Below are 26,887 nucleotides of genomic sequence, written 5' to 3' on the forward strand. Positions count from 1 at the left end.
AAATTAATAAAGTGGTGTTCGTAATTAAAGTGCTAGAGATAATTTTAAAAAATCCCCTTTAAGGTGAACTTTATCATTTTTGCACAGATTGAATACGTGAGATAAAAAAAGGTGACAATTTAAAGAAAAATTGATGATAAAATGTTAAAGACTTGGCTCCCACATTGCCACCAAAATGACTTTATTTTTGATTGAGAAGCCATATGTCTGGATCTCTACTGGAGAAATAGTGCAGCAGCTGCCAGGATTTGCATGTTTGTCAGTCTGAACAAATTCCTTCAAAAGATTTGCCATTTGATTTTCAAAATTTCAGTGTTTTATCTTCACATCTTCACCACTGTTTCGCTGCAGAATTTTAACCACTGGACCAGTTGCAGAGGTTTTACTCCTGATTTTTAATGCTTTTGGCTATCCCCCTTTTATAGCAATTGGATGCATACAACTATGTTCAGACATGTTTGCATTCAATGTAACATTCCTCCATTGAGACTCAAATAATTTAATGAATTCTGTGCTCTCTCAGGCTGGAACACCCTGTCATCAATTTTTAACCGCTTATTTTTTAACAAGTTAACACAGAGAGATGTTTACCATCGCTCCAACCAGATCTTTGCACAGATTCAATTTGTTATGCCGGCTGATTTATGTAACTAACTTTATTACATTTATGTTTTCTGTAGTCTACCCGCTCCTAGCTTAGTCTATGGTAAATGGACTGCAATTTTGCAGACTGCACTTTTTGATCCTCGCCTTGCACTTAAAGCACTTTGATACACTGCAAGCTGCATTCACAGATACATTTTTAAAGCTCATGCATGCATACATCAGCGGGTTCTCTGGGATTACTATCTTGCCTAAGGAGACTTTGTCATAACACAAAGTCTCCTTAGGCATATATAATCTGGGAATCCAACCATCAACCCTCTGAATCCAATAACAACCCACTCTAAATTCTGAACAGGATTTTGGAGGGCCAAGGTCAGACTTCGGTAGCCAGTGAGGAGGGTAAGGGGTCCATCCCAGAAATGTGACTTAAAAGAGCTTTACCTGTCCTACTACACCCCAAAAACCTGTTTGAAAATACTTTATTATTTAAAAGAAGGGGGAAAGAGTAGTTTCAGTCTTCTAAAGACGATTACCACAATGGTCAAACAAGGATGACTTTACACTAAGACCATTCAAAAAGGCAAGTCTGGTTTATTTGAAAAATTAATAAATAAATCTTGCCTTTGTAGACAACCATCATGAAAATGGCCAACATCATATGTTTTTACTGTTTTCTAAAGTAATTACACTTTACACTCTGTTTTTCACTTTAATGTTGTCTGTGGCACTTAAACAGAACCCAATATACTCCCTCATTTGATATTATGTAAATAATGTTACCTTGGAAGAGATCATTCCCATCAGGTTCAGTTTCATTCATTATGCCATCAGAATGCTCCCCACTGTATAACATCACCACCAGATACTCTCACTCCTGCAGAGTGAAGCTTTAGATCTTCAGGGAAAAGGGAAAAACCCAAGGCCTAAGCTGATAAGATAGCACTAACCTCTACCTGAAACATATGTACTGACCAAGTGTCAGAATGTGTCACCTTCTTTTTTATTTGTCCCCTTATATCCAAGTGTAACCAAACTTACGAATTATCATTAAGAATGACCGAACTCCCACTAGCCAGTATCAGAAGATCTAGGATTGGCAGGAGCCCAAGGTATAAACACCAATAAGGAGAGACCACACCACAATAGACTGTTCACAAATTTGTTATATTTGACACACAGCTGCTGCAACAATGTAATGAAAGCAATAAAATAAAATACAAAATATTTCCCCCAAAATAACAAACTAAATAAAAGTGCGCGCATACAGCTTTCTCTGAGTCAATTGTATGAGTGGATAATGTCTGGTAACTGATGGCTCGTTGGGGCCCGTTCAGTTTGTTTAATGTTTGTCCTACCACACTCCGATGAAGGAAGAAAGTTCGTAGTCCTGCAGGTATCTGAAGCTTCAATGGGAACGAAACTTTGGCTTCAATAAAACCTTGGCAAATCCTATTCAATTTTGGGTTGGCTCACCATCCAGTTAACTGGAACTGGGAATCACTGCTCCTCGATGGGGCTTGCTTCAGACTGGGTCCGTCTGTCGAGTCATTCTTTTACCAGATAACAAAAAAACCTGACCGTTGACAGGGTGAAACTCCGAACAACCAAAAACAACTGCAGCAAACTTTCTTTTAACTCCTAGCGATTCGACTTCGGGAACATTAGTTTCTCTGGCACATGCCATTGTATGAACAGGAACAAAATGGCAACACAGGAAATCATGTGATCAAGGTCAACAGCAAGGGTCACTGGGAGCTCATTGCTGATTGGCCAAGTTAAATGACAACAGAAAATCTTATTTGTCCACATCTTCCTTTAAACATAAAAGAAAAAAAGAAATGACTAAATTGTTTACATTATACACGAAAAAAAAAACTACTTTCCACTGCTCTTTTTTTCTAGCTGGGCTACACAAGACAAGGAGAATATCTTTCAACAGCCAAAAGACACGTAGGTTGATAGAGCAGGATTCACAGTCACTTCTCATCACAGAGGTTTAAGCGTTACATTTTTTCCTTTCTGCACATTTAGTTTCTTGGTAGATTTAGAGAGGTCGGGTGTATTTTTAAATTTGGAAGTGTTCCCCTTGCTGATGGTCTCCTCAAGCCAAACTAGGCCAACTGCCTCTTGGCTTGAGTTCTATACTTAGCATACAGAAATAAGAGTGATATCAATTTTCTCATCTTACTCTTGGCAACAAAGAAAATTTGCATCTTTACCCAGGTACTGAACTACGATCAGTGTTCATGCACTGTGCTGTGTAAAGTGCAATCATTCACCAACAGTATGTTTTGTAACCATTCAAAATCTCACCTGTATCATGGACTACATCACATAACATAAATTAATGTACAGAAGATTAGATCCATCAGCCATCCTGCGTTACATCCTGTCTTTTTGTTGTCAGACAAAAAAGAGCTAATATGATTTTCTTACCTACTCAGATTACCGGGTGAGATGCTCCTCAGATGTTTCACCACCATAGAGCTGATCTCCTCTTCTGACTGAGCAGAAGGGGGAACTTAGAGGGGCGTACTGCGGATCTTTTCTAGGTAGATACAGTTGTTAAGAGCAGCCTGCCATTTGTTCCCGCTAGTTGAATATACGTAACATCTCAAAGAACAAAGCTTGACAGGAATAAAATAAGTATTTTACACCAACAAGGTGGTTGTTAAAGGGCCATGATTCAAAAACTTGGCATATCCCGACATGTTGTGGAGTGTGTCTCTATAAAAATTGAGGAAACTGGCTGAGGACAAAAAAATGCAATCCTGAAAAAATATCTATAGCAAATCAACAGTAATGGAAAGTCATGACCTTAAGAAAAGGGGGAAAATGAAGTGAAGACTTGAGACAGGACCTGAGAAATTTATCCCTTCAGTTGATCCTTTTACTGTTTATTGGAGTCTGATCAGAAATGGTCTCACTGGAAGGTTGACTGTCACTCTTAAAGATGGGAAACTGGTACAAAATGACACAATAACTGGACTAAAATTAGTGGCAGCAGGTCTTATAGAGCGATCGATCAATGTTCAGTATGTACAGAGGAGGTATAACAGTAAGTTTCTACAGCCTTCTGCAAAACACAGTGGAGGCTCTGTCATGATTTAGGTATTTGAGCTAGTGATGTTGGAGACCTTAAAGATTTTGCTAAGGGCTTTATTTTCCAGTCTGGTAATGATCCCAAACACACCTGTAACACAGTAAATGAATACTTGCCTAGTGAAACACTATCGGTCATTGATTGGCCTCCCCAAAGTTGGATCTCAACATTGTTGAAACAGTGTGAGATCATCCTGACAGTGAATGGAGCAACTGGCAGATAAAATCCCAAGAAAAGCTTCGACCTGGAGAATTATTCCTGAAGATGACTTCAAGAAATCACAAGAAAGCTTGCCTATATGAGTCCAGGCTCATGAAGAATAAAGATGGTCAAATATTGACTTTAAAGCTCATCAATTGTACAAACTGTGTTTTTGCCTTACACACTGTTTGTATGTTAAAACATACATAAACATAAACATAAACTGCTGCACCTATTTCCCACTTTCATGACAGAATAAAAAAACAATGAGGAGTGGCTCAGGAGTTCCACACAGTACTTCATGTTGTAAATACAGTAAACCACGCTTTGTGTTCTAATATTTAATTTAAATGTTGTGGACAGATCCATCTCACTTACCCAAAAATAGACGCGGTTCGATGTCTACAGCTTGAAATGTGGCGCAAATGCACATTCACAGAGATAATTAGGAATATCCAACAGATAAGTCGGTAGAAGCAGCACGTCCATGGAGTGACTGAGTGGTATGAATAGCTGTCTGTATTCCCTAGTACAGCGGTCCCCAACCTTTTTTGCGCCACGGACCGGTTCATGCCCGACAATATTTTCATGGACCGGCCTTTAAGGTGTCGCGGATAAATACAACAAAATAAAACTAGTACCGGTACCGAAAAAAAGAAAATTTATTCATAACACACGTGAAAAGACCCAGGAAAACCGAGTAAACGATAACAACGATAACAAAATAACGCTGAAAACCGATAAAAACCCTGAAAACCATACATTTCACACCTGAGCCTCAACTCTCGCAGCCCGGTACCAAACGACTCACGGACCGGTACTGGTCCATGGTCCGAGGGTTGGGGACCGCTGCCCTAGTAAGTGTACTCTAGTGAGTAAACACTACTGTGGATTAGGGAAATTAATGAGTGGACAGTTCAAGCACAGTCATAGTTTGCACATTTGAAAATCTCATATCTCAAGAGCCAATACATTTACCTTTACATTTACCACTGAAGTACTCTGTTGTGTTGGTGGTTAATGTTTCTGTCAGCAGAAGTAAAAACAACATAATTTGGTAATTTTCTCAATATCACATCAAAAACATGAAAAAACTGCTGTTTATACACCAATAAATGAAGCACAATGAGCTCACGGTGAAATCAAACTGTTTACTGGAACAATATTACTGCCAGTGTGCGTCTTTTACTTGACAAACAGGACAATTAAATACTATAATAAACCAAGGCAAAAGTACAATTTACTGTCGGTCGATGTAGGATATGTTTCGTTGCCATGGCAACATTCAGAATATTCTGATGTCTACGGGGATTTCGATAAAGAGGATGTGAAGATGCTTTAAAACCTCGCTCTGATCTTAAACAGCCCAGAGTTTGTTCAGACACTCCAAACACCATTAGCAAAGAGCATCGCAGCATTGCTGCAGTAAGAGCCACCGCCAGCTCCACGGGGCCAGTGCGCACCTCGGTAACATCTGTGTGACAGACTGGAACTGTTTTCCACCTCTTTGTATATTTACTTAGCATGTTTTTCTCTTTCTCTCTCTCTCACACACGCACACACTTTCTCTCTAGGCCAGTTTTTTCTTTAAAAATTGAAAGACTACAGGAAACAAAGATTCCAGGACCACAGGCTCACAGGTGCATACATTATTCAGACAGGCTGCAAGTCAACCACATGCCTCCAGCTACTCAACTTGAAGTTAAAGCCCCAGCAAGTAAATAATAAGCTGCCAAACAATAAAAATATATTAAAGAAAAAAAACAAAAAAAACCTCCAGTCATCTCATTCTGCATCTGTAAGGAAGTCAAACATTTCTCCAGCTGAAAATAAATATTTCAGCCTAACAAAGCCTGTCCAGGGCTTAAGTGTAAATAACTCTATTCTTAGTGACTGAACGTTGCGGCTGAATTGAATACATGGAAGCAAAGACCTCACAGTTAGTTGGCACAGAAAAGTTCGGTGCATTTCTATTCTCTTAGGAGGGGACTGGGGGAGGAGGGGGGCACAACTTTTCTGATGGGTTTCTGGCACATACAGCAGGAAATTTTCTTGCAGGCATACTGGTTTTCTGTAAGATAAACAGTAAGGGGGCACCGAGAGACATGTTTAACCAGTGGTCAGCTACAGGGTCAGCCACAAACATACATACATCTCGGCTGCACATTGTGTTTTTGAAAAATGAAAAAAGTTCAGATCGGGTCAGAAAAACAGGACTCTGGTGTGCTGAGATTTGTTTTGGCAGCTTAAATGTTGTAGAAAAACAGAAGCCACAACCTCAACAGAAAGCAACCATGTCAACATCAGCCACCCAGAAAGTTTTAGGACTAATAAAAGTTATTGTTTTGAATTGCATTATGGAGTAATGTACTCTTGCTTGTTGAAATATTCAGCCTAAGGTCATGTAGAGGTGTAATTAACACCTGTTCAATATACTCGAATCTCCATCCACCTCAATACACCTCATACATTAAGGGCGGGCCATGTCCTACACCTCTCATCAATCAATCTTGTGAACAATTTCTCAACCAAAATAATGAAAAACAGTCACATCATTAGTTTGCTTAAAAATATTTAAAAACAAGACAATATTTTTTATGACACAGTGAACATCTCGAAGCACATGGATGGTTATACATTTCCGAGTGAGGCAACTTTGAAATTTTATCATAAATCGGGTGCAGGCGTGTGTGCTTTTTTTTTTTAAAAACAAGGCCTTATTCTAAATGGTCAATTTGAATTTTGTGAGGCTTTTACATCACTTGCCTGAGTGCCTCGCAGTGAGAGTCTTTTGGAAAAGTGCTGTCAGACGTAGATGACATTCAGTACATGATTTCACCACCCCTGGTGCCAATTCCACATCCACCTTTATTCAGAGGAAGCAGTAATTATCCAGCAAAAGCCATAATTCAAAATTTGACTCTATAAATTCTCTGCCTTACACTACATCTTATAAATTGCACCATAAATGGTTATTGTTCTTTTGCGCCTTGTGGTCAGTGCTGGAATATGACCAACAATCTAAAATTGGCCATTTATGAACTCATAAAAAAGGTTCAAGCTCCTTGTAGTTTGTTTGGTATGATTGGTGACTTAAATTGGCCATTGTAGCCAATCTAGTGCTATAATGCAAATAACTAAGAAAGTGTTCTTACTTTATAAATCTTCACATTATTCCCAAACTGTCACTTGTAGTCATTATAAACATATTCTGGATAACAAGAGTTCCAAAGTTATAAAAACAAATTTGTCCCACAGCTGAGAGGTGACACAAGTATGAGTGCACGTCTGTCTGAACTGGTGCTGTGATAGACAGGTGAGCTGTCCAGAGTGCTGTGAGACAGTCTTAATAGCAGTAAGCCACTAAAGGAAATAAATAGATGGCTGAGACACTGAGGAAATTACAGAATGCAATAGTATTGGCACAAACAGAATGAAAGGATCTGGGCATAATGGACGACTGGTTAATCCTTGAGTGATGGCTGATGATGGATGTTGCAGCTAAACCCGAATTATTTACACACCTCTCCACAGTCTGCTTCAACTGTGTTGGGGGAATTTCTGCTCTACATTTTTATGGCTGTAATTAGGACACGGTTTTGCATAAAGTGTCACCATAAGGGAGGATCCATCATTCTGTCTCTGTCACTATGCTGTCAACACAACCACATCAGGGAGAGAAAAGGAGGGAAGGGACAGCCAAAAAACCATAGAAAAGTCTCCCAATGCAGATAATCCCATACATTTGGGATACAAGCATGCCAAATATAGTAAATCGACTACAGTAATACATTTCAGAATGTACATGTGCATGTTTAAAAATAAGTGAAATGAGACTTATTGACAGGCGCAGATAGCCAGAGAGATGAGACAGCCAATGAAATGGAAGGAAAGGTGGTGAGGAGAGGGAGACAATTAAAAAGAGAAACTCTCTTGGCTGACATTGTTGTAGCTCACTGGTTGAGCAGACAAACCATATGCTGACAGGATACTGCAGATGCCCAGGTCTGAGTTTGCCCTGGGCCATATATTACTATCTCCCTCTCCCCTTTCCTGTCTAGACTACTGTCCTGTCCAAAAGGAAAAAAACAAAAAAAGAGAATATGGGCAGTGAATTTAAAAACAAACACACACCCTTGCAACATGCATGCATGTCAGTCAAAACAAACACAAATTTAACCCTTTATAACTCAATATCTGTTCGTTTTCTTTATGTGTGTATAATTAATTTATTTATGTGTCTTCCCTGCTTTTTTTGGTCTTTATCACTTTCCCATTCCTTGTACCACTTGGCCATTCCACCAATAGCCATAGCATAACTTTTAAATTGATCATTCAAGCAGGTTAATGTGTTATGTTTGTGTGTTATGTGTTATGTCACAGCATGTCTTTTATCCTGTCTTCCTTCTTTCACCCCAGCTGTTTAAAGCAGATGGCCGCCCCTCCCTGAGCTTGGTTCTGCTGGAGGTTTCTTCCTGTTAAAGGGGAGTTTTTCCCACTGTCGCCAAAGCGCTTGCTCATATGGGGTCATATGATTGTTGGGTTTTTCTCTGTATGGATTATTGTAGGGTCAATCTTACAATATAAAGAGCCTTGAGGCGACTGTTGTTGTGATTTGCCGCTGTATAAATAAAATTGAATTGTTTTAACTAGACACCAGATCGCTGAACAGCTCTTGTACCCTTCACATCAACACAAAGGTTTAGCCTACAGAATTCAGAGCTGGTTGGTTTGCACGAATAGGGTGGCCTTAGATAGAGTATTCCCAGCTTGAGTTATTATTTCAGTCCGCCCCTGCTCATTGAGCTTTGCATAGTGCACCGCTAATAAATATCTAATAACCTCGAGACCCACAGCATGGATTCCTTCTCCAAAGCACACCAGACAAAGTCTAAGAGTTTTTGCACCATGCATTTGAAGCTGCTTTTCAAAGTGGCTAAAAATGTTCAAAGTTGCCCAAAATAGTTTGAGAGAGTATAAATATGCTCAAAGCAAATGTGAACAATTAAAGTCTCATAGTAGAGCCTATAGCTTTAATAATGTAGCATGGTCTCTGTGCATGTGTGCTTCTCTGCGTATGTGCAGAGATTTAAAGCCAAAAAGGGTCGGGAAGCCTTTCAAAAAAGTAATTGTTTACATGTCTGTGAAGTGTGATTAATACCCCACATGTTTATGGAATGAGGGGACAAGACTCTTTGTTGAGTGCATCTTTGTGACTTTGCTGATAATTATACAGTAAGTATAACAAGCACTGCCAAAAGCTTCACATACTATGAAAGACACTATTTAATCACGAGATTTAAGGAGACAAAACCATTCAAATTAATAGCGCTTGGTTACTGACAGGCATGAACATTTCAGTAGAATTTTACAGGTAGTGACTGTGATTAGCTAAGCTGTATTAGAATACAGTATTAAAATAATATCTGTTGACCTTTTCAAGTAAACGAACAAAGGCTCTTCAAAGTGATGAAGGAAGACAAATGAATCAATGACTCTTTTGTATTGCAGCCCACTTAATGGATCCTCCACTTTTCCTGCCTGTTGGAGATGACACATCCAATTAAAAAGATGATAAATTTAACTCCGTCATGGTTTAATTTCTCGAAGCTAAATTTAGATTTAAGAAAGAAAGAAACTTAACTTTGTTATAAAGATAAAAGTTTTCATGTCTACACCAACTTTGAGGGACAGAAAATCTTCTTTTTCTAAGTGTTCCAAATATGCCAGATATTGCCTTTGTAGGATATTTTCCTATAATACAAAAAGGAAAAGGACCAAAGTTGTGAGCTTGAGTAGATCACTGTTCCTAACAATTAATAGTCTCATTTCCTCTTTGTTTTTTGGTGATGCAGCTCATGCCCAATTTTAAGAGCTAAATTGGTTGTTTGCCTAGTACAAATGCAATTAAAATACGATTACATTACAATTAACTAACATTAACTGTCACGGTTTGCCGGGGCAAAATCGCGAAGAGAAAACACAAAACGCTGGGTCAAAAGGACCCAGGATCATGACATTAACCTTATTTAAGTTCACTTAAACTTATTACTCCAACAGACTGTTCTATGAAGGTGTATGCAATTTAACAGAAAAGATATTTGGAGTCTTTCAGAGTTTTCCATGACTCCATGAGTGGCACAAACTGCAAGTTATGCTTTAATCAAACTCAAAGTCATAGCCATGCCGGTAGCTTATTTTATAGGATTCCAAAATATCACATCCTGTCCTGACATGTCCCAACCATAACAAAATACACAACCTCGGTTGAGCGTGTTAGCAAACTAGCATTTGCTAATTAGCATAAAACATAAAATGTTGCTGATGTTATGAGTCATTAGGTTTTGTGTGTATTATGTCATAAACCAAACCACTGTTTGTTTTAATACATTTGCTTTAATTAAAACTTCTAATATTTTGGATGGATAAAAGTTTTTGCAGGTCTTGTTGAGAAGAGTATGTAAAGAAATTCTCCTACCATGGCTAAGATGAGAGGGCTACTTGAGAACCCTGAATCATAATTATTGTCACGGTGCGGCATGGCACACCGTGGAAGGAGTGGGGAAGGAGGACCCAGGCGCGGTACTCTGTGTATAAACAGTGCGTTTATTTACAGTGATGGAAACAATAACAGTAAATCCCCGTGCTCTCCCGTGACTCCCGTGTCGTGTCTTCCCAAAAAGTCCATGCTCCGTGTTCTCCACTCTCGTGTGTGCACACACACCCCGTGCCTGCTGCCCTCCGATGTTCCACGCTCCTCCTGAGGGGAAAATGACAGAGGCAGCCGTCAAGACACTTAATTCCAGTAGGCATACACTCAGACTTTAACTAAGCAGAAGACTAACGTGGAGTCTCATGGAATGATCCCGCGTCGGTGGGAGCTCCAAGACTCTCTTAAGTAGCTCCCCCGACGAGGCCTGATCAGCAGCAGGTGTGTGGCTTCGGGTGTGGCCAGTCCCCTTGCAGGACCACACCCTCCAGGCCTGACGCCGCCTATAAACAGGTGCTCAGCCACACACACACACACATATATATATATATATATATATATACACACACACAAGCACAGAGAAGGGAAGCAACACCAAAATACATATAATAATACTAATAATATAATTCATAACTGCTCAGGGATCCTGGGTCGCTCAGACCCAGGACCCTGACAGTACCCCCCCTCTAAGGGTCGGCTCCCGACGACCCCAAAACCAAAACAGCACAACCAACCCAGGGCGGGCGGCGGGGGGGAACCAGGACGGAGGGCCAGAACCAAAACAAGCAAAAACAACCAAAGAAAACAACCCCCCCAAGGTCACAGTCCCAGAGTCCGACCGCGCATCCAGCAGCGGAGCAACAAAAAGAAAAAACGCCACAAAACAGTCCCAGGCGGCCCATCAACATAACAAAAGAGTTCAGGGGGCCTACCTCGAGTCCAAAGGCGGCGACATTGCCGCTCCGGCGGACGGCCACGGGTCCGGCAGCAGCAGCAAAACAGTTCCGGGGGCCTGCCACAGCTCCAGTGGCGGCGGCACAGCTGCCCCTCCGGTGGCGAGTCCCGGGTCCAGTAACGGCGGCGCTGCTCCCCAGGCGGCCTGCCCGGGATCCAGTGGCGGTGGCGGCGCTGCTGCTCCTCCGGTGGCCTGCCCCGGGTCCGACGGCGGCGGCGCTGCTCCCCAGGCGGCCTGCCCGGGATCCAGTGGCGGTGGCGGCGCTGCTGCTCCTCCGGCGGCCTGCCCCGGGCCCGACGGCGGCGGCGCTGCTCCCCAGGCGGCCTGCCCGGATCCAGTGGCGGTGGCGGTGCTGCTGCCCCTCCGGCGGCCTGCCCCGAATCCAGTGGCGGCGGCGCAGCTCCGGTGAACAACGGCGAGGTATGGTACATGGCCGATGACACGCCGGTCGATGACGCGCCGGTCGCTGACGCAGACGCGCTGGGCGTAGCTGGCGTGGAGGGCGCGCTAGATGTGATGATCCGTCAGACTTGCTGACCTCCAGTTCAGGCCGAGCGGGTCTCCCCGGACCTCCGAGCTCCTCCGGTGGCAGCGCGGGCTCCACAGGCTCGCCGAGCTCCTCCGGCTCGACTAGCTCCACCGGCACGCCGAGCTCCTCCGGCACGCCGAGCTGCCCCGGCTCGCCGAGCTGCTCCCGCTCCGGCTCGCTGAGCTGCTCCGGCTCGCTGAGCCCCTCAGCTGGCGGTGCGGGCCCCTCCGGCTTACTGAGCTCCACCAGCTCGCTGAGCTCCTCAGCCGGCGGTGCGGGCTCCTCCGGCTCGCTGAGCCCCTCCAGCTCGCCTAGCTCCTCCGGCACGCTGAGCTGTTCCGGCTCGCTGAGTTCCTCAGCTGGCGGTGCGGGCTCCTCCAGCTCGCCGAGCTCCTCAGCTGGCGGTGCGGGCTCCTCCAGCTCGCTGAGCTCCTCAGCTGGCGGTGCGGGCTCCTCCAGCTCGCTGAGCTCCTCAGCTGGCGGTGCAGGCTCCTCCAGCTCGCTGAGCTCCTCCTGCTTGCTGAGCTCCTCCGACTCGCTGAGCTCCTCCGGCTCGCTGAGCTCCTCAGCTGGCGGTGCGGGCTCCTCCAGCTCGCTGAGCTCCTCCGGCTCTCCGAGCTCCTGCTCCGGCTCGCAGGGCTCTGCAGCTGGCAGTGAAAAAGAAATCAGGATGGTGGCTGCAGGCAGATGAAACGGTGGCGGAGTTACAGCTGCAGATAGTGAAGCAGCGGGTGGTGTAGCGACCTCTGACCAAGGTGATGTTACCTGCGTCGTCAGCTCGTCCACTGCAGACACAAACACAGATGGTGAGGGAAATGGAAAATTGTCCGTACTACTCACCACAGCCGGCTCTTGAGATGTCCGTGGATGTGGCTGCGGTGAGGAACGCCGGCGGCGCGAACGTCGTTTTCGTGTAGACGTCGGGGCCGGCGTCTCAGGCTGTGAATCCACCAGCTGTCCGGGCCGGTGAGCAGCCTGAGGAGGAGAGTGGAGGTGGAGGGTGGAAAGTAAGAAGTCCAAGACGACAGGATTAAGGTCGTCAACCAGCCAGGGAAATTTAAAAAGCGTCTCCTGCAGCCGCCTCTCCACGGCGCGACGCAAACCTTCCGCAGGCTTCTCCCACCATAACTCACAGAGTCTGTAAACCCTGTCCATAACAGCAGCCGTCAAGACACTTAATTCCAGTAGGCATACACTCAGACTTTAACTAAGCAGAAGACTAACGTGGAGTCTCATGGAATGATCCCGCGTCGGTGGGAGCTCCAAGACTCTCTTAAGTAGCTCCCCCGACGAGGCCTGATCAGCAGCAGGTGTGTGGCTTCGGGTGTGGCCAGTCCCCTTGCAGGACCACACCCTCCAGGCCTGACGCCGCCTATAAACAGGTGCTCAGCCACACACACATATATATATATACACACACACAAGCACAGAGAAGGGAAGCAACACCAAAATACATATAATAATACTAATAATATAATTCATAACTGCTCAGGGATCCTGGGTCGCTCAGACCCAGGACCCTGACAATTATCACTGATTAGTGATAGACTGAAGGCAAAACTGAACTGAGGACCTATTATTATATAGTCATGGGTTCATTTCTTGTGTAGATACTAAAGTATTTAAAAATCAGGGACTAGGAGCAGAGGCATATCAGTAAAGGAAGTAGCATAGCCTTCTGCTTTGTTTTTTCATTTAGCTTACTAGACAACAGCGTTTATGCTAACAGAAAGTGAACACGTCAGTTAGCAAATCTGAGAGCATTTTACATAAATGGAGACATACAGTTTTGGCTGCTATTGCTTTCACTGTGTCTTGGATGATGAAAAAGGTCTACATTAGAGTTTTCAATATGTGGTAATATGCACAGAATAACAACACAGCAAATTTTTTGTACAACTTGATTTGTTGGGGCCAAAAAAGGTACTGGGATGTCAGATATTTAACTCTAGTTGCTGAGTTCGAATTCTGAAACAGCTCTCTAACTGCATTTCCATACACAGTGTATGGCTTGGTGTCAGCTGTTTACTGAGATGTAGAAATATTCTGCATTCAGTACACCACTTCACAGTTTTTAATGAACCAAAGAGCATACAAAAGGGGAAAAAATCTGTAACTATGGATTCTAAAGGAGGATGAAGCAGTACATGCCCTTACTCTGACCTATGGATTATTATACACATTATGCATAATGCCCACCACACATATAATCGTAATCATAGGCAGATTTACAAAATAGCTTACTATAGCTATGTAGTGTCAGTGTATCAAGTACAGTACTTTGTGCTTCAAAAGACATGCTGTACATTTTCACCTCAATTCAAAAGGGCATATAGTGTTCCAGTGAATGGGTTCTGAACATGATTAGGGGCAAGTTGAATCAGAACACTAGAGTGTATGGTGATTGTGCTTTTTTGTCTGACTACTTTTGAGTTATGTGATAACACTTTCTGCATTCCCTTTGATCCATATTTCCAGAAGGTGCTACAGCTGCTGTGGGTATAGCATTTGCTTTGGCTCTCTATGCTATAAAGCTCAGTCTGCATCATTAGGGCTAATCGAATAAGATGACTGGCAGGGACTAGTTAGATTCCTGCTCTGTGTTCAGCTGGCCGTTGCCCTGCCTACGATTATAACAGCTGTGGGTATGGTTAGAAAGCCATGGCTGTGGCTGTAGCAGTGATTATGAGGGGATTTCGGCTGTAATTATGGCCATGATAATTATAGCTCAGGCTGTGGTGCTGGTTTTTAAGGATACCAGCACCACACCTATATTTTTATTGTTATAAATGATGTGCAGGTGTAGTAAACCAACATAGTTTTGCTGTTGTGAATTAGAGTTAAGGTATTCCTCTCAACTCTGGCACTATAAAGACAAGACATAGCAATGTTAAATTTAAGACATAGCATTAGGGACTGCTCTGGCCTTCCTTAAAACCCTAGCCACCATCCTTATTATGCCAGTTAGCATAGTCACAGTCGTTAGTATAGACAGAGAAACAGAGAGCAACTTCTGGAGCTGAAAAGAAATGCATTGCCACTTAAGACTGGCTCCAGAAGATAGCCAGCTCTATAGACTAAAGGAATAAAATGCACAGATTTAGGGCAGATATAAGCATGTTTGCACTGTAGTATGATCAACAGGTCTATAGACAGGTCGAATTTAGGTATTAATTCACCCTTTAAGTTAACCCATTAAATTATCTTAATGATATTTCAGTTCATGTTAACTCTGATTAGCAGATATTTATACCTGTGCTAAACCCATAGTGTCTGTTTATACAACCTGCTACCTAAGCAAATTCACACTAGCTGCTAAGTTACTATACTTTGTTGCATGAATATTAGATTTTACAACAAAAAACAATTTTCTACATTCAAAACAGGATAATGTATAAGTGAGTAGAATTAGCCTTTATATACATTAAATTCCAAATCCAAAATCAGAACATAGTATAGCTTTGGCTATAGGTCCAAAGAATTGCTAATGAAGCCCGATATATCGGCTATATGCCAAGATATCTTATCAGCATTTAAAAAGGCTCTTAAATTTATTTATTTTTATTGCAAGTAAAGACAAAATGGGAGAAACAATGATTCGAGTGTTTATGTTCCATAGTTTGTCCACCCCAGGACACACTGCAGCTTTCCTGTTAGCAATGTACTTGGAACACCTCAAACACAACAACAGAGTGTGGCAGAGCGTAAACGAGTAATCCACAACTTGTGACAATGTAACAAAATTATTTTTAAACTGCATTGTAATAGTTTCTTAGTAAGGTCACATAACTAGTAAGGAAAATCTCCTGATGTTTCATGTGTCTGAAAGGAAAAAAACAATATCGGGGAATGAATGGATTTTTTCTCCAAATACAGTGGAACCCCGACTTACGAAATTAATTCGTTCCTGAGGGTCTTTTGTAAGTCGAAAATTTTCTTAAGTCAAAGCACCCATCGCGCCTTTTGAGTGAACGATAAGCTATAGGCTAATTGCTAACTGCAACAACAATACGTTGTTCAAGTGGAACAGTACGGAGCCCCGCAGGGGACATGGGAGAAGAAAAAAATTAAGACGGACTTTTGTGAGATTTCGCAAAACAAACTCGGGATCTCGCAAAAGTTTTGCGAGATCTCGCAAAGGTTTTAGCCTCATTCTTCGGAAGCCGCCAGCTCGAAGCCGACCGGGAGGTCGAGGCACGATGTGCCGGGAAAGCGGTGTTCCTCCCGGCTGTAGTAGGTCTCGACCTCCCAGACTTTAGTTTTTTTTAACGATGAATGAGAAGAGATTGAAGATGTATTGAATGTAACACAAAAGTATGTCTGAGGAAAAAAAACATCTCTACTGTGAATTTTCAGCACATAATCAGACATATGATTGTCTTCTATAGGAGATTGTACTGTTTCAGTGTTTGTCAAAACAAATCAAAAATAAATGTCGCGTACTGCTCCTATCTACACACATATTCTCCTCGAGCCTGGAACCTATAAGTAGAATATTGCTGCATTTTGAGGAGTCTGTTATTTACTGTATGTGAAGTTTATAAGAGCTTGTTACTCACGTTATCAGTTCATTGCAATGGGCAGATTTAAGTCTGTTTAAGCCTGCACCAAGTGTAAAATGTATTGCCTTGTATTGCTCATCTATCATGCATGCACCATCTGTCTGGGAATTCATTCCATTTTTTTTCTTCCCTCCTCAAATGCATTGTGTCTCTCTTTCACCGTCTGTCTCGCTCACATTGGGATGCTGTCTTTTTAATATCAGGATTCTGCCAGTGATCAGGTGACAGGGGTGTACACCATGTCAGATTAGCAAGTCTGCCATATTATCCAGAAATGTGTGGGAGACTACAAAGCCCTGTCAAGTGCCAGAGAGGTGCACTGTATAATCTCTCAGTACAAACTCTGCCGCAGGACACAGCAGCTGTTTTTTCTGTAACGCCACAAAAAAGAAGAAGAAGAAGAAGAAGAACCACAGTCAGATTTAGCTGCAGTGGTGTTATAAATGCAAAAGACCATATATAACAGCTTACATGACCAGAGAGATGACAAAAGACTAGTCATTAGAAGGGAAGGGGAATATCATGAGCAGGCGACAAATGGTGCCGAGTCAAATGTCTCTCAGCCTCATCTAACTGGTGCAGCTGTTAGCAGACAAATCCTTCCTGTGGGAGGAGAGGACAGATTTAGTTTAGACTACCGCAGCACTGCATAATTTTTTCATCTGTACATGTTGGCAAATTATGCGACTAATGAGTTTCCCCACATTGAAGAGAGTAACACCATATCCTCGCAATGTTCCTCTGGTAACACGCATCCCTCCTGCTGGGAGTCCACTTCTTCTTTCTTCAGCACCATGAAATGCACTAAACGCTTACTCCTTTTAAAAACAAGGCCTAATCAAAGCCAAAGATTGAGCGGGAGAACATCGGGAAAGTTCACGTTAAAGGCACGCCACGACTCAAAAACACCATAAAATGACTCTTCAAAGCTCAATCGGTGACCCACTTTTATGCAGCCAATTATATTATTTCTCCCTCTTGCATCTTTTTTTTTTTAAGTAGGTCAAGAAATCTGAGAAATCTGAAAATAACTGAACAAAGTTTGGCTGTTTGTACACAGAAGGTATCGTATTTGTTCTTCTTTTCTGAATGATGATTAATAAATGTTTTGGGTTGTCAGCATCAATTAAACATGAATTACTTAGACAAACAGGAAGCTGTTGGCATAAATCTAAACATGTTTGAAATGAAGACTCACTGAGAGCTGTGAGGAGCTTCACTAATAAAATTTGGGGTAGACCCAGGGCAACTTATTATATATCTCTCTGCAAATATATCTTCAGGTCACAGAGTACAGCAACTACAATATTGCAAAATACAGTGTTTATTGGCGCTGTCAAGTATGGTAACTTGTCTGTGAAATCGGATAACTTCACTTTGAAAGTGGCATTGGGATACAGAGCACGTCAAACAGAAAGACTGATTACTTCTCAAATCATGAACATCCATGATAGTGGAAAAACTGGCAACTCCCTGAACAATCTGCTCCGAAACAGTTGCCTGGACTTGATTAATAGGGGTGCAGCAGCTGACGACAAAGAACCATCTGAATCTCTTTGTACCTGCATGAGTTTTGATAGAGAAACAACAGCTTTGGTGTCTCAGTTTTTGTTCGTGTCATTCATTTCAACTTGTCTCGTTTTCCACATGAAAAAAGCTCCCAGTTGCCCTGTTTCCTGCTAGTTTATCACCTGACCTGCCTCTCTGCTCCAATGCATGCACTTCCTAATCAACTCCCTCAGGATTTATAGCCGCACTTCACTGTGCATCAGTTGTCTTGTTGTCTCATTGTCTAGTAAAAATCTGGGTTCTGTCTTCACCTGCTTCCCCTGGTTTGTTTGCATACCTGTAAAACACTGGATAACACTTCACCTATGGGATTTCTGCAGTGTTTTGGGGGGGTTGGGGGTTACCAGTGTTGTGCCATTTGGATGTCTTTGATAAGATGTGAACATAAATTGAGCTACCAAACAGGTTTTTAGGTTTTCTATAGCATTTTGTATTATATCCGGTAGTGGAGAGCATTTGGTATTGGTATCACCTTTCAGAGTGTTGCAGTTACATCTGCCTCATGCAAGTGGAGGCTTCAAGATACCTATTGGTATCCAACAGAATTTAGAGTGCAGACCAAAAGCAATAGCTAAATTAGAGTTAGGCTTGGGTATGAATTCTTACTTAATGCTCAAGAGAAATGCTTTTGTCATGTTATGTTGTGTTTATGGCCCTGTCATGAATGCAACTGTAACTGGCTAGCTGTTTAGTTGCTAAAAAGGTGGAAAACAATATAGTATGTTAGCCACCTTGCTAACTATAGTTTCCTAGTGTTGGAACTGACCAATGGAAGCCCTGTCACCTCACACCACACAAAAGATTGAAATAAAAAAGTAGAAAAGCTTTTGTATCATTATTTTTGGAGTGATAGCTGTAAACACATACTTTGAAAATTAGTAAAAAAAAATGTAACTAGTTTTATGTTAACTGATAAGTATATATTAAACATTTTCGGGCCACTTCATACATTGTCCAAAATAAACCCCCCAACATATCATATTGTTTTAAAAGTGCTTTAATCTTTTATTGTGCCACAACAACTAGGTCAGGGGTCGGCAACTTGCGGCTCCGGAGCCGCATGCGGCTCTTTAGTCCTTATAGTGCGGCTCCGCGTGGTTTGGGAAAATAAATTAGAAGTATTTAGCTGAAGTGTATTTTATTTATGTTAGTTCTTTTTTAACTTGTAGTTCTAAATTGTAAGATTATTGTAATATTGAAATATAAAAATAAAATTATATTCTATTATTTTTTCATCACTCAAAATAAGCGTCACACTCGCGGAAGCCAAAACGCCATGCATTTATCAAGACTTTCAACCCCAGGTAGGCCAATTATGGATCTTCGGATCGACATTATGTCAGCAGCTGTTCTCCACCGTGAACTATGTTAAAAACAAACACCGCTCACGCCTCACAGATGACAGCTTACAGTCCTGCGTAAAGATGAAAGTGACTTTGTACAGCCCCGATTTGCAGACGCTGTGCGCAGAGGTTCAGGAGCAGAAGTCCTATTGTAAACATACCACGGCAGACCCGACGATGTTTGCACGAACATGCTTTTCATCATTTCTTTATCGACCACTTTTCACACATGGCTGTACACATACAGCCGGCTGTAGCTTTTCAGCTCACAGCCCGACAACACAACAGCATAGATCGCACAGACGTTAAGGCGCGAGGCGTGATTGCGGGTCCCGCTCAGGTGCGTCCGCCTTCCCTGCAGCTGCGCTGCAGACCACGCCCCGCCACACACATTAACCAGGTAAAATACATATTTAGGCAGAATTTTGCAAATATCTATTTTTCATCTTTTAGCAGCATAGTGCTTGTTTTCCAATTATTTTTTAAAAGTCAGGTCAAGGCTCCAAAAGCCCAAAGGTGATATAAGGGTGGCGGCTCACAACAGTTTTTGTTTGCTACATGGATCATTTTAGTTCAGCTGGGTGTCTTTCCTTTTGTTATATTTCTTTAAGAGTTCAAAATGTGTTAATTACATAAATAAAATGTAATTTTCTCTGTAGCACTTCATGGATTTCATAAGCAACACACTTTAGTTGTTCACACAAAGAATAAAGGTAAAAAACAATATATACAGTGTTATCTTCGTTTTAGATGTCAAAAAGTATTTGCGGCTCCCAGTGTTTTCTTTTGCGTGGAAACCGGGTCCAAATGGCTCTTTGGGTGTTAAAGGTTGCTGATCCCTGAACTAGGTGTTAGAAAATCATATGTTTTACCCATCCTAACTCCCAGTTTATAGAAGCAGTGCGTCACTGGTATTACACAGAGCCATCGATCACCTAAAAATTGGTGTCTTTTCTTTATTGCAATCGGAATGCTGTTTACAATTGGCACACACACCTTATTGGGTACCACTTTACAATAAGGCTCCCCTTATAGATGCTAATAAATAGTTTATAGCTATATTATTAATTAATCTGTAAATGCTTTATAAACCATTATTAATGGTTTATTATGCATTAGTTAAGGGTGAGAAAGAGGAAAAAAACTGACCGGTTTCTTGCCAAATAGTGAGCCAAATGTGTTCACCTATATATTTCATCTAGAGTTGCTATATTAAACATTTCAGACTAAGTTACTATCCTGTAAGCACAATCAGCATTTGTAAACATATTTTTTATCATATAAAATTGTACTTCAGAAATGCATTATAAATATCCACAACTATCAATCGGAGCCTTATTGTAAAGTGTAAAGCATAACACCATTTATTAATCACTAATAAACATTTATAATTGCCAAAAGTGAGTCTTAAATGTATAATGTCACCATTTATAACACTTAGACCTAAATTACAATCAGTGCTTGAAATAACATTTAACTACTGTCAAAAATGTATTGTAAGAGTAACACATGTAACATTAAATGTGTTTTTTAAAACACCAAACAGTCACCCACTCCAAAAAAAGTTCATGCCAGACTGGTTCAAACTGGAAATATTTTTTGTATGTCCTTAAATAAGCGTCCCAGTGGTCCATCAGGGTGTCGCGCTCCAGTTTCTGCTTAAGAAAAGTCAGTTTCTCTCGCTCCTTGTTAAGAAGGGCAGTTGCAGTAGGGGCAGGATTAGAAGAAGAATCTAAAGAACAAACAATTATTAAATTACAATACTAAAATAATTTATAATCTAAACTTGGGAAACTCAAATAAAATATTGATTAAAAACAGTTACAACTTGAATTTATAAAAAGCCACTTTGTAAAAATTATGTTATATACACACAGCAAATCCAGCATGTCCAAATTAACACTGTCGGATTTGATTTCAACACTATTAAAGTGTCTATATGGGTCCACACCAGAGAGTGTTAATTTAACTCTTTTTGGAGAGTTGGTACGCTAACTCTGATTTAGTGTTAAACACCAAATCTGTCTGGAGTTGATAATTTAACACTTGGTGTTAAGAGTTTATATATTAACTCTCAAATAGAGCTGGGCGATAGAACGATAACGATATGTATCGCGATATAACTTTTACTCGATAGAGAAATTAAGCTATCGCGATAGACCTCGCCGCTCTTGTCCTCTTAAAAAAAAAAAAAAAAGGTCAGCCAATCCAAATTAGGTAGCGCAGAGCCGAACCAATCACAGCCGCAGCGTCACGTCGCGTGACTTGTTACGTACAGCACAAGTGCCAAGCCGCACGTGTGTTTGTTTGGGAAGCAGCCAGCGGGTAATGGAGCCAGCGCGTAATGGAGGAAATGAGTGTGCCGACTAGAAAAATCAACCGAGCGTGACCGAAGAGAAAACAGATGATGGTTCCAATGCCGGAGAGATTGTCGAACAGAAGAGCCAAAGAAGTTCCGTAGTGTGAAGGTATTTCGGCTATTTCAAGTCTGACAAAAAACAGAGTAGCGTGCACTGTAAATTGTGCCGAAAGCAAGTCTGGAAATACAATAAACTGGTGCATGCGTCACACTGTGCGCCACGTTATTGTTTCGGTGAAATGAATTTCTACAATACTGTTAATTCTACTCTCTGCAGTGTTTAAATGCTTACATATACACACAGTTACTGTCCCTCCACACAGACGACTCGGTTCTGCTTCTATGCCGCAGCTTTGTTTACTTTTTCCCACCGAGGCTTCTAGACTTCTGATTGGCCAACATTTCTGCACGGTTAGGAATCTAGCGCCACCTGCTGCTTTGGCATGTTCATAGCAGCGTTTTCCTTCATTTCTGCCTTTATGTGTGGACGGGATTATTTTTTAAAACGAAAACGGAAAATCTCCGTTTTCAAAAATACCCGTGTACGTGTGGACGTAGCCTCAGTCTCTGACTGGAAGCGCTAATTCGTCATTCGGCTTTTGTCAGACTAAAGTAACTGTTAAAACTGTTTGAAAAGCTCAGCTATACAACAAGGAGAGATTGAGAATTTCCTTTTAGTTCTCAGTTTATTTGATATTGACAAAAGTTAGTCAGTTTTGTCTGTTCTTCTGTAAAACAAACTAAGATTTATTTTTAGAATTAATATTTTGTTTCTAAGTGGAATTGACAATTTAGTCTGTTTTGTTTGTTCTATTTTGAAACTTAAACGCTTTAGCGGCTGCCTTTTGTGTAGTTTGCAATATTTGCCTTTATTTATCTGAAAAAGTCTCATGTTCCTTAAGTACATCTACCCTGTTGAACTTATTATGGGAAATAAATATTTAAATAAAAACAAGCTGCTGATTATTTCACATTTTACTTGTGAGCAACGGCACATTTAAATCTTACGAATATAGTTATTTGGCTTATATCGTGATAGATATCGTTATCGCCTGAAATGAAAAAAACATATCGTGATATGAAAAAATCTCATATCGCCCAGCTCTACTCTCAAAGAGTATTTTAGTTTAACTACGTAAGAGTTATCTTCTAATTCATTCTAAAAAGCAGGAATTTTACTGTTCTGAACTTCTAGAAATTTCTTTTGGAAATAAACATTTACTAAAAAGATGCAATGGTTTTTGAAAAACATTTATTCTGAACTGTGCACCACAATTTCAAAACATTTTCTGAAAGATGTAACAGTATACATGTTCTCACTTTCATTAGAATTTTGTTTATCAAAAGGTCTGACATGGTAAATGCAAATAACAGCATTCTCATCACTTATTTCATACAAGTATATATTAAACATTTTCGGGCCACTTCATACATTGTCCAAAATAAACCCCCCAACATATCATATTGTTTTAAAAGTGCTTTAATCTTTTATTGTGCCACAACAACTAGGTCAGGGGTCGGCAACTTGCGGCTGTTATTTGCATTTACCATGTCAGACCTTTTGATAAACAAAATTCTAATGAAAGTGAGAACATGTACACTGTTACATCTTTCAGAAAATGTTTTGAAATTGTGGTGCACAGTTCAGAATAAATATGCATACAATATGCATGTCCTTCATTCATCCCTTTGTGGAACTTCAACGCACTTCTGCTCTCCCCCATATTCCATCTTCACAAGCATATCCTGTGCGGAGATTGAATAAAAATTAGTTGACACTAATTAATGGCACAAATAATCCAGTAAACAATTGCAGCACAGTAAAAAAAAAAAAAAGGAATCCTCTTTGAGCCACTACTTGTGTAAAGTATTTTCCCAAAAGACAAGGACACAGGCAACAGGTAATACTGAACTAAATGTAAAACCTCAACCTTTTTCATTTTTACCTAAACCGTGTGCACAAAACTCTGGAGGGATCTATGCTAACGTAGAATCCAGTCAGGACGTCAGCTACTGCTGTTTGCTCGTTTTTTTTATGGGCGATCGTTTTCAGGCTTCAAGTAGCACCATTATACCAACATTTCACATTCTAGACATTGTTTTAGGTGTGTTTGACCAAAAGTTTGACTGAAAATTCACATGCAAGCTTTTTTCAAGGCTGTGGTATTTGCCCGCTAACAATACCTTTCAGCTAGCTAAAACAGAATGTTATGCTATCAGCGAGCAACATGGCTAATGCCTTTCACACAGCTTTGTCTCAACTCCAAAGAGCCACAGAAGTAAAAGCTCATAATAATAATTGAAACAATCTTTGAAAAAATGACTTACCAAGCATGGCAAACAATTCAAATATGTAGAGCAAAATGTTCTGAAACGGCTTCACTTCAGCTTCGATTGGAGCCGTGCTGGGGGCGGAGTCTGTGAATTTACTCTATTGGTGTCATAGCCCGTCTAGGAGTTCAGAGTTAAGAGGTCAGGAGTTAATGTTTCCATTGTAACACCTCCAGATTTGACAGAGAAACACTCATTTTTAACACTCGATTTTAACTACTATCATTTTACACCTCAGAGTTACATTAAAAGAATGTGACTCTGCTTAGAGTAAAATTAACTCTACTTTTGCAAGGAGACTATTAACACCAAAAAATTTAACACTTTTGAATTTGCTGTGCACATGTGGTGGTTCAGACATTTCTAAAACAAGGCAAATAATTCTTATGTGTACTGCCTTACCAGGGTGTTTAATATAAATTTAATGATGCACATAAACAAAATTAAAAATATACAACTAAGTGATATCAATCGTTTGGAATAACCAATAGTAATAGAGCTATTCACATGTTATGTGATGTTAGTTAGCCACTGTAGCTAGCAGCCAAATGGCTCGGTAGCTAGCTAGCTAGCATTATACTCACCTTCATGTCTAACTGCTGACGTCGTTGGCTTAGTGCAATCTAGATCATCCAGTCTCTGCTTTTTGTATCTCTTCGAACGTGTGCTAACTGTGTAAGTCGCAGACGCACACAAATTTTTATCTTCTGCTCCATCCATGGCGCAGGAACTTGAACGAGCGCCTTCAGTGTGTCTTTTCGTGCCCCTTTGGCTTGACCTTCCAGAGCGCTCCACTGCCTGTCGCGCTCTGAGAGGAGGGGCTTTCCTTAATAAAGTTAACTGTGATTGGATGGTTGTATAAGCTCCTCTGCGTTTAAATTAAATTTGTTTTCCCTCCCTTTGGCAGCAGAACATATTTTTTTTAGCGTGAATCCAGCGGGTTAGATCTACATAACAAAGTCGGAGATACATTATAACAGGTGAGACAATCCTCTTTTTTGCGTGGGACTATTTTTGATTATAGGGCTTGTTTTATATAGCATGTGAAGTTCTTTAACTCTGAACCGATTTGCACTAGACTCCCATAGAGTATTTTACGGTGTTTCGAGGTGATAATAAAATAAATTACTCATTTTTTTTCCACCAGAATGTCTTTGGGAATGAGATTGCGCACCAGAATAGAAGGAAAACAAACTAAATATAAGGCACTAAGGCTCATTAAATGGCTGCAGAAGAAACACCTGCTAAAAAAGAAGCTTAGATGTCCTGTTTGTCACCATAAGATGAAAATGATTTCCGTGGTGAAGAAAGACCAATATATGTGGTATGTATAATGCATGATAATGTAGTGCATGTAGTAAATATAACAAAATATTTCGGTTATCAATGCAAGAGGGAGCATTAACCTCTTTTCATTATTATTTTCTTCATACTTAATTTTGTGATTATCTTTTCAATTAATGCTCTTGTTTAAGGGTCCATTTCTTTACTTAACTCATTGATATGTTCTCAGGTGCTGCAAAAGAGCAAGTCATAGGAAAGTTTCCAGAACAATTAGAACTAGCTCCCTCTTTGAGAAATCAAAAACATCTCTTTTCAGTTGGATGAAGTTCATTTACAGGTATATGTAGATGTAGACATTAATAGCAATGCACCTTTCATAATTGAACACCAATACGAGACTTGTGAAATAAAATTAGGGCCTCAGTAAGTAATAATTGCCTCAATTTCTATCACAGATTTTCACAAGGGCTCAGGCTCAGACAAATAGATATGATCGATGATGAAGTGGCTGGCAGCTCCAGAACACTAAGTAGCATGGCAAGACACATTCGACATGTTTGTATACGTGCAATTAAAAGACACAGAATAAACAATGGACACCGTCTTGGTGGTGACAGAGAATTTGTGGTTATAGATGAAAGCTGTCTCCGTCATCAGCAAAAGGTTGGTAAACTCTCAGACAGGTTTGTTAGAATCAATGCAGATCTGAATGTGTCCTCTAAACATGGAAACCTTTACCATAAGTAAAAAAAATTAGTAGAAGCAACCATCTTTTTGAATGTTTCTTTGTAGATATTTAATTTTATTCTTTTTAATTTTAATTCTGTTTAATTTTATTCTTTTTGTTTTCAGTATGCACGTGGACGCTTTGGAAATGCATGGAAAAGGAAGAAATGGGTATTTGGAATGATGGGAATTAAAGACAAAAGGCGAAGGCTCGTGTTAAAACTTGTTGAAAAACGATCAAGGCGCCACCTTGTTCCTCTGATCAGACAGCATGTTAAGTTGGGTAGTGCCATTATCAGTGATGAGTGGAGAGCCTACAAGAATGTTTTGACAAACATAGGGTACAGACATTACACTGTAAATCACAGCAGGTGGTTTGTAGATCCTCAATCTGGCAGTCATACACAGCATATGGAAAGGGCTTGGATGACCATCAAAGGACATGTCCGTAGACTAAGAGGAAATCGCACTGAGAAGTTGCTGGAGGAACACCTGATGGTTCTTGAGTGGTCATCTTGGCTTGGTTTGCGACACCCTGATGGACCACTGGGACGCTTATTTAAGGACATACAAAAAATATTTCCAGTTTGAACCAGTCTGGCATGAACTTTTTTTGGAATGGGTGACTGTTTGGTGTTTTAAAAAACACATTTAATGTTACATGTGTTACTCTTACAATACATTGCCATTTTTGACAGTAGTTAAATGTTATTTCAAGCACTGATTGTAATTTAGGTCTAAGTGTTATAAATGGTGACATTATACATTTAAGACTCACTTTTGGCAATTATAAATGTTTATTAGTGATTAATAAATGGTGTTATGCTTT

General features: G+C 40.8%; 2 protein-coding genes across 2 annotated transcripts; one reads left to right on the forward strand and one right to left on the reverse strand.

Moving 5' to 3' along the window:
• Window positions 1-11,219: 11,219 nt before the first annotated feature.
• LOC146620330 (uncharacterized) lies at window positions 11,220-13,039 on the reverse strand. The gene is made up of 3 exons (XM_085369087.1): window positions 12,442-13,039; window positions 11,727-12,195; window positions 11,220-11,679 (listed from the first exon to the last, which is right to left on the reverse strand). Exons 1-3 carry the CDS (start codon window positions 13,037-13,039, stop codon window positions 11,220-11,222), a joined length of 1,527 nt encoding a protein of 508 aa, XP_085225213.1.
• Window positions 13,040-25,196: 12,157 nt separating this feature from the next.
• Window positions 25,197-26,649, forward strand: LOC146620331 (uncharacterized). The gene is made up of 4 exons (XM_085369551.1): window positions 25,197-25,372; window positions 25,562-25,669; window positions 25,788-25,995; window positions 26,185-26,649. The coding sequence occupies exons 1-4, from the start codon at window positions 25,197-25,199 to the stop codon at window positions 26,647-26,649; spliced, it is 957 nt and encodes a 318-aa protein (XP_085225677.1).
• The last annotated feature ends 238 nt before the right edge of the window (window positions 26,650-26,887 follow it).

The sequence above is a fragment of the Diplotaxodon limnothrissa genome, linkage group LG13, assembly GCF_057381915.1.
Source record: "Diplotaxodon limnothrissa isolate DT_005_m linkage group LG13, D_limnothrissa_male_GT1.1, whole genome shotgun sequence".
Taxonomy (NCBI): Eukaryota; Metazoa; Chordata; class Actinopteri; order Cichliformes; family Cichlidae; genus Diplotaxodon; species Diplotaxodon limnothrissa.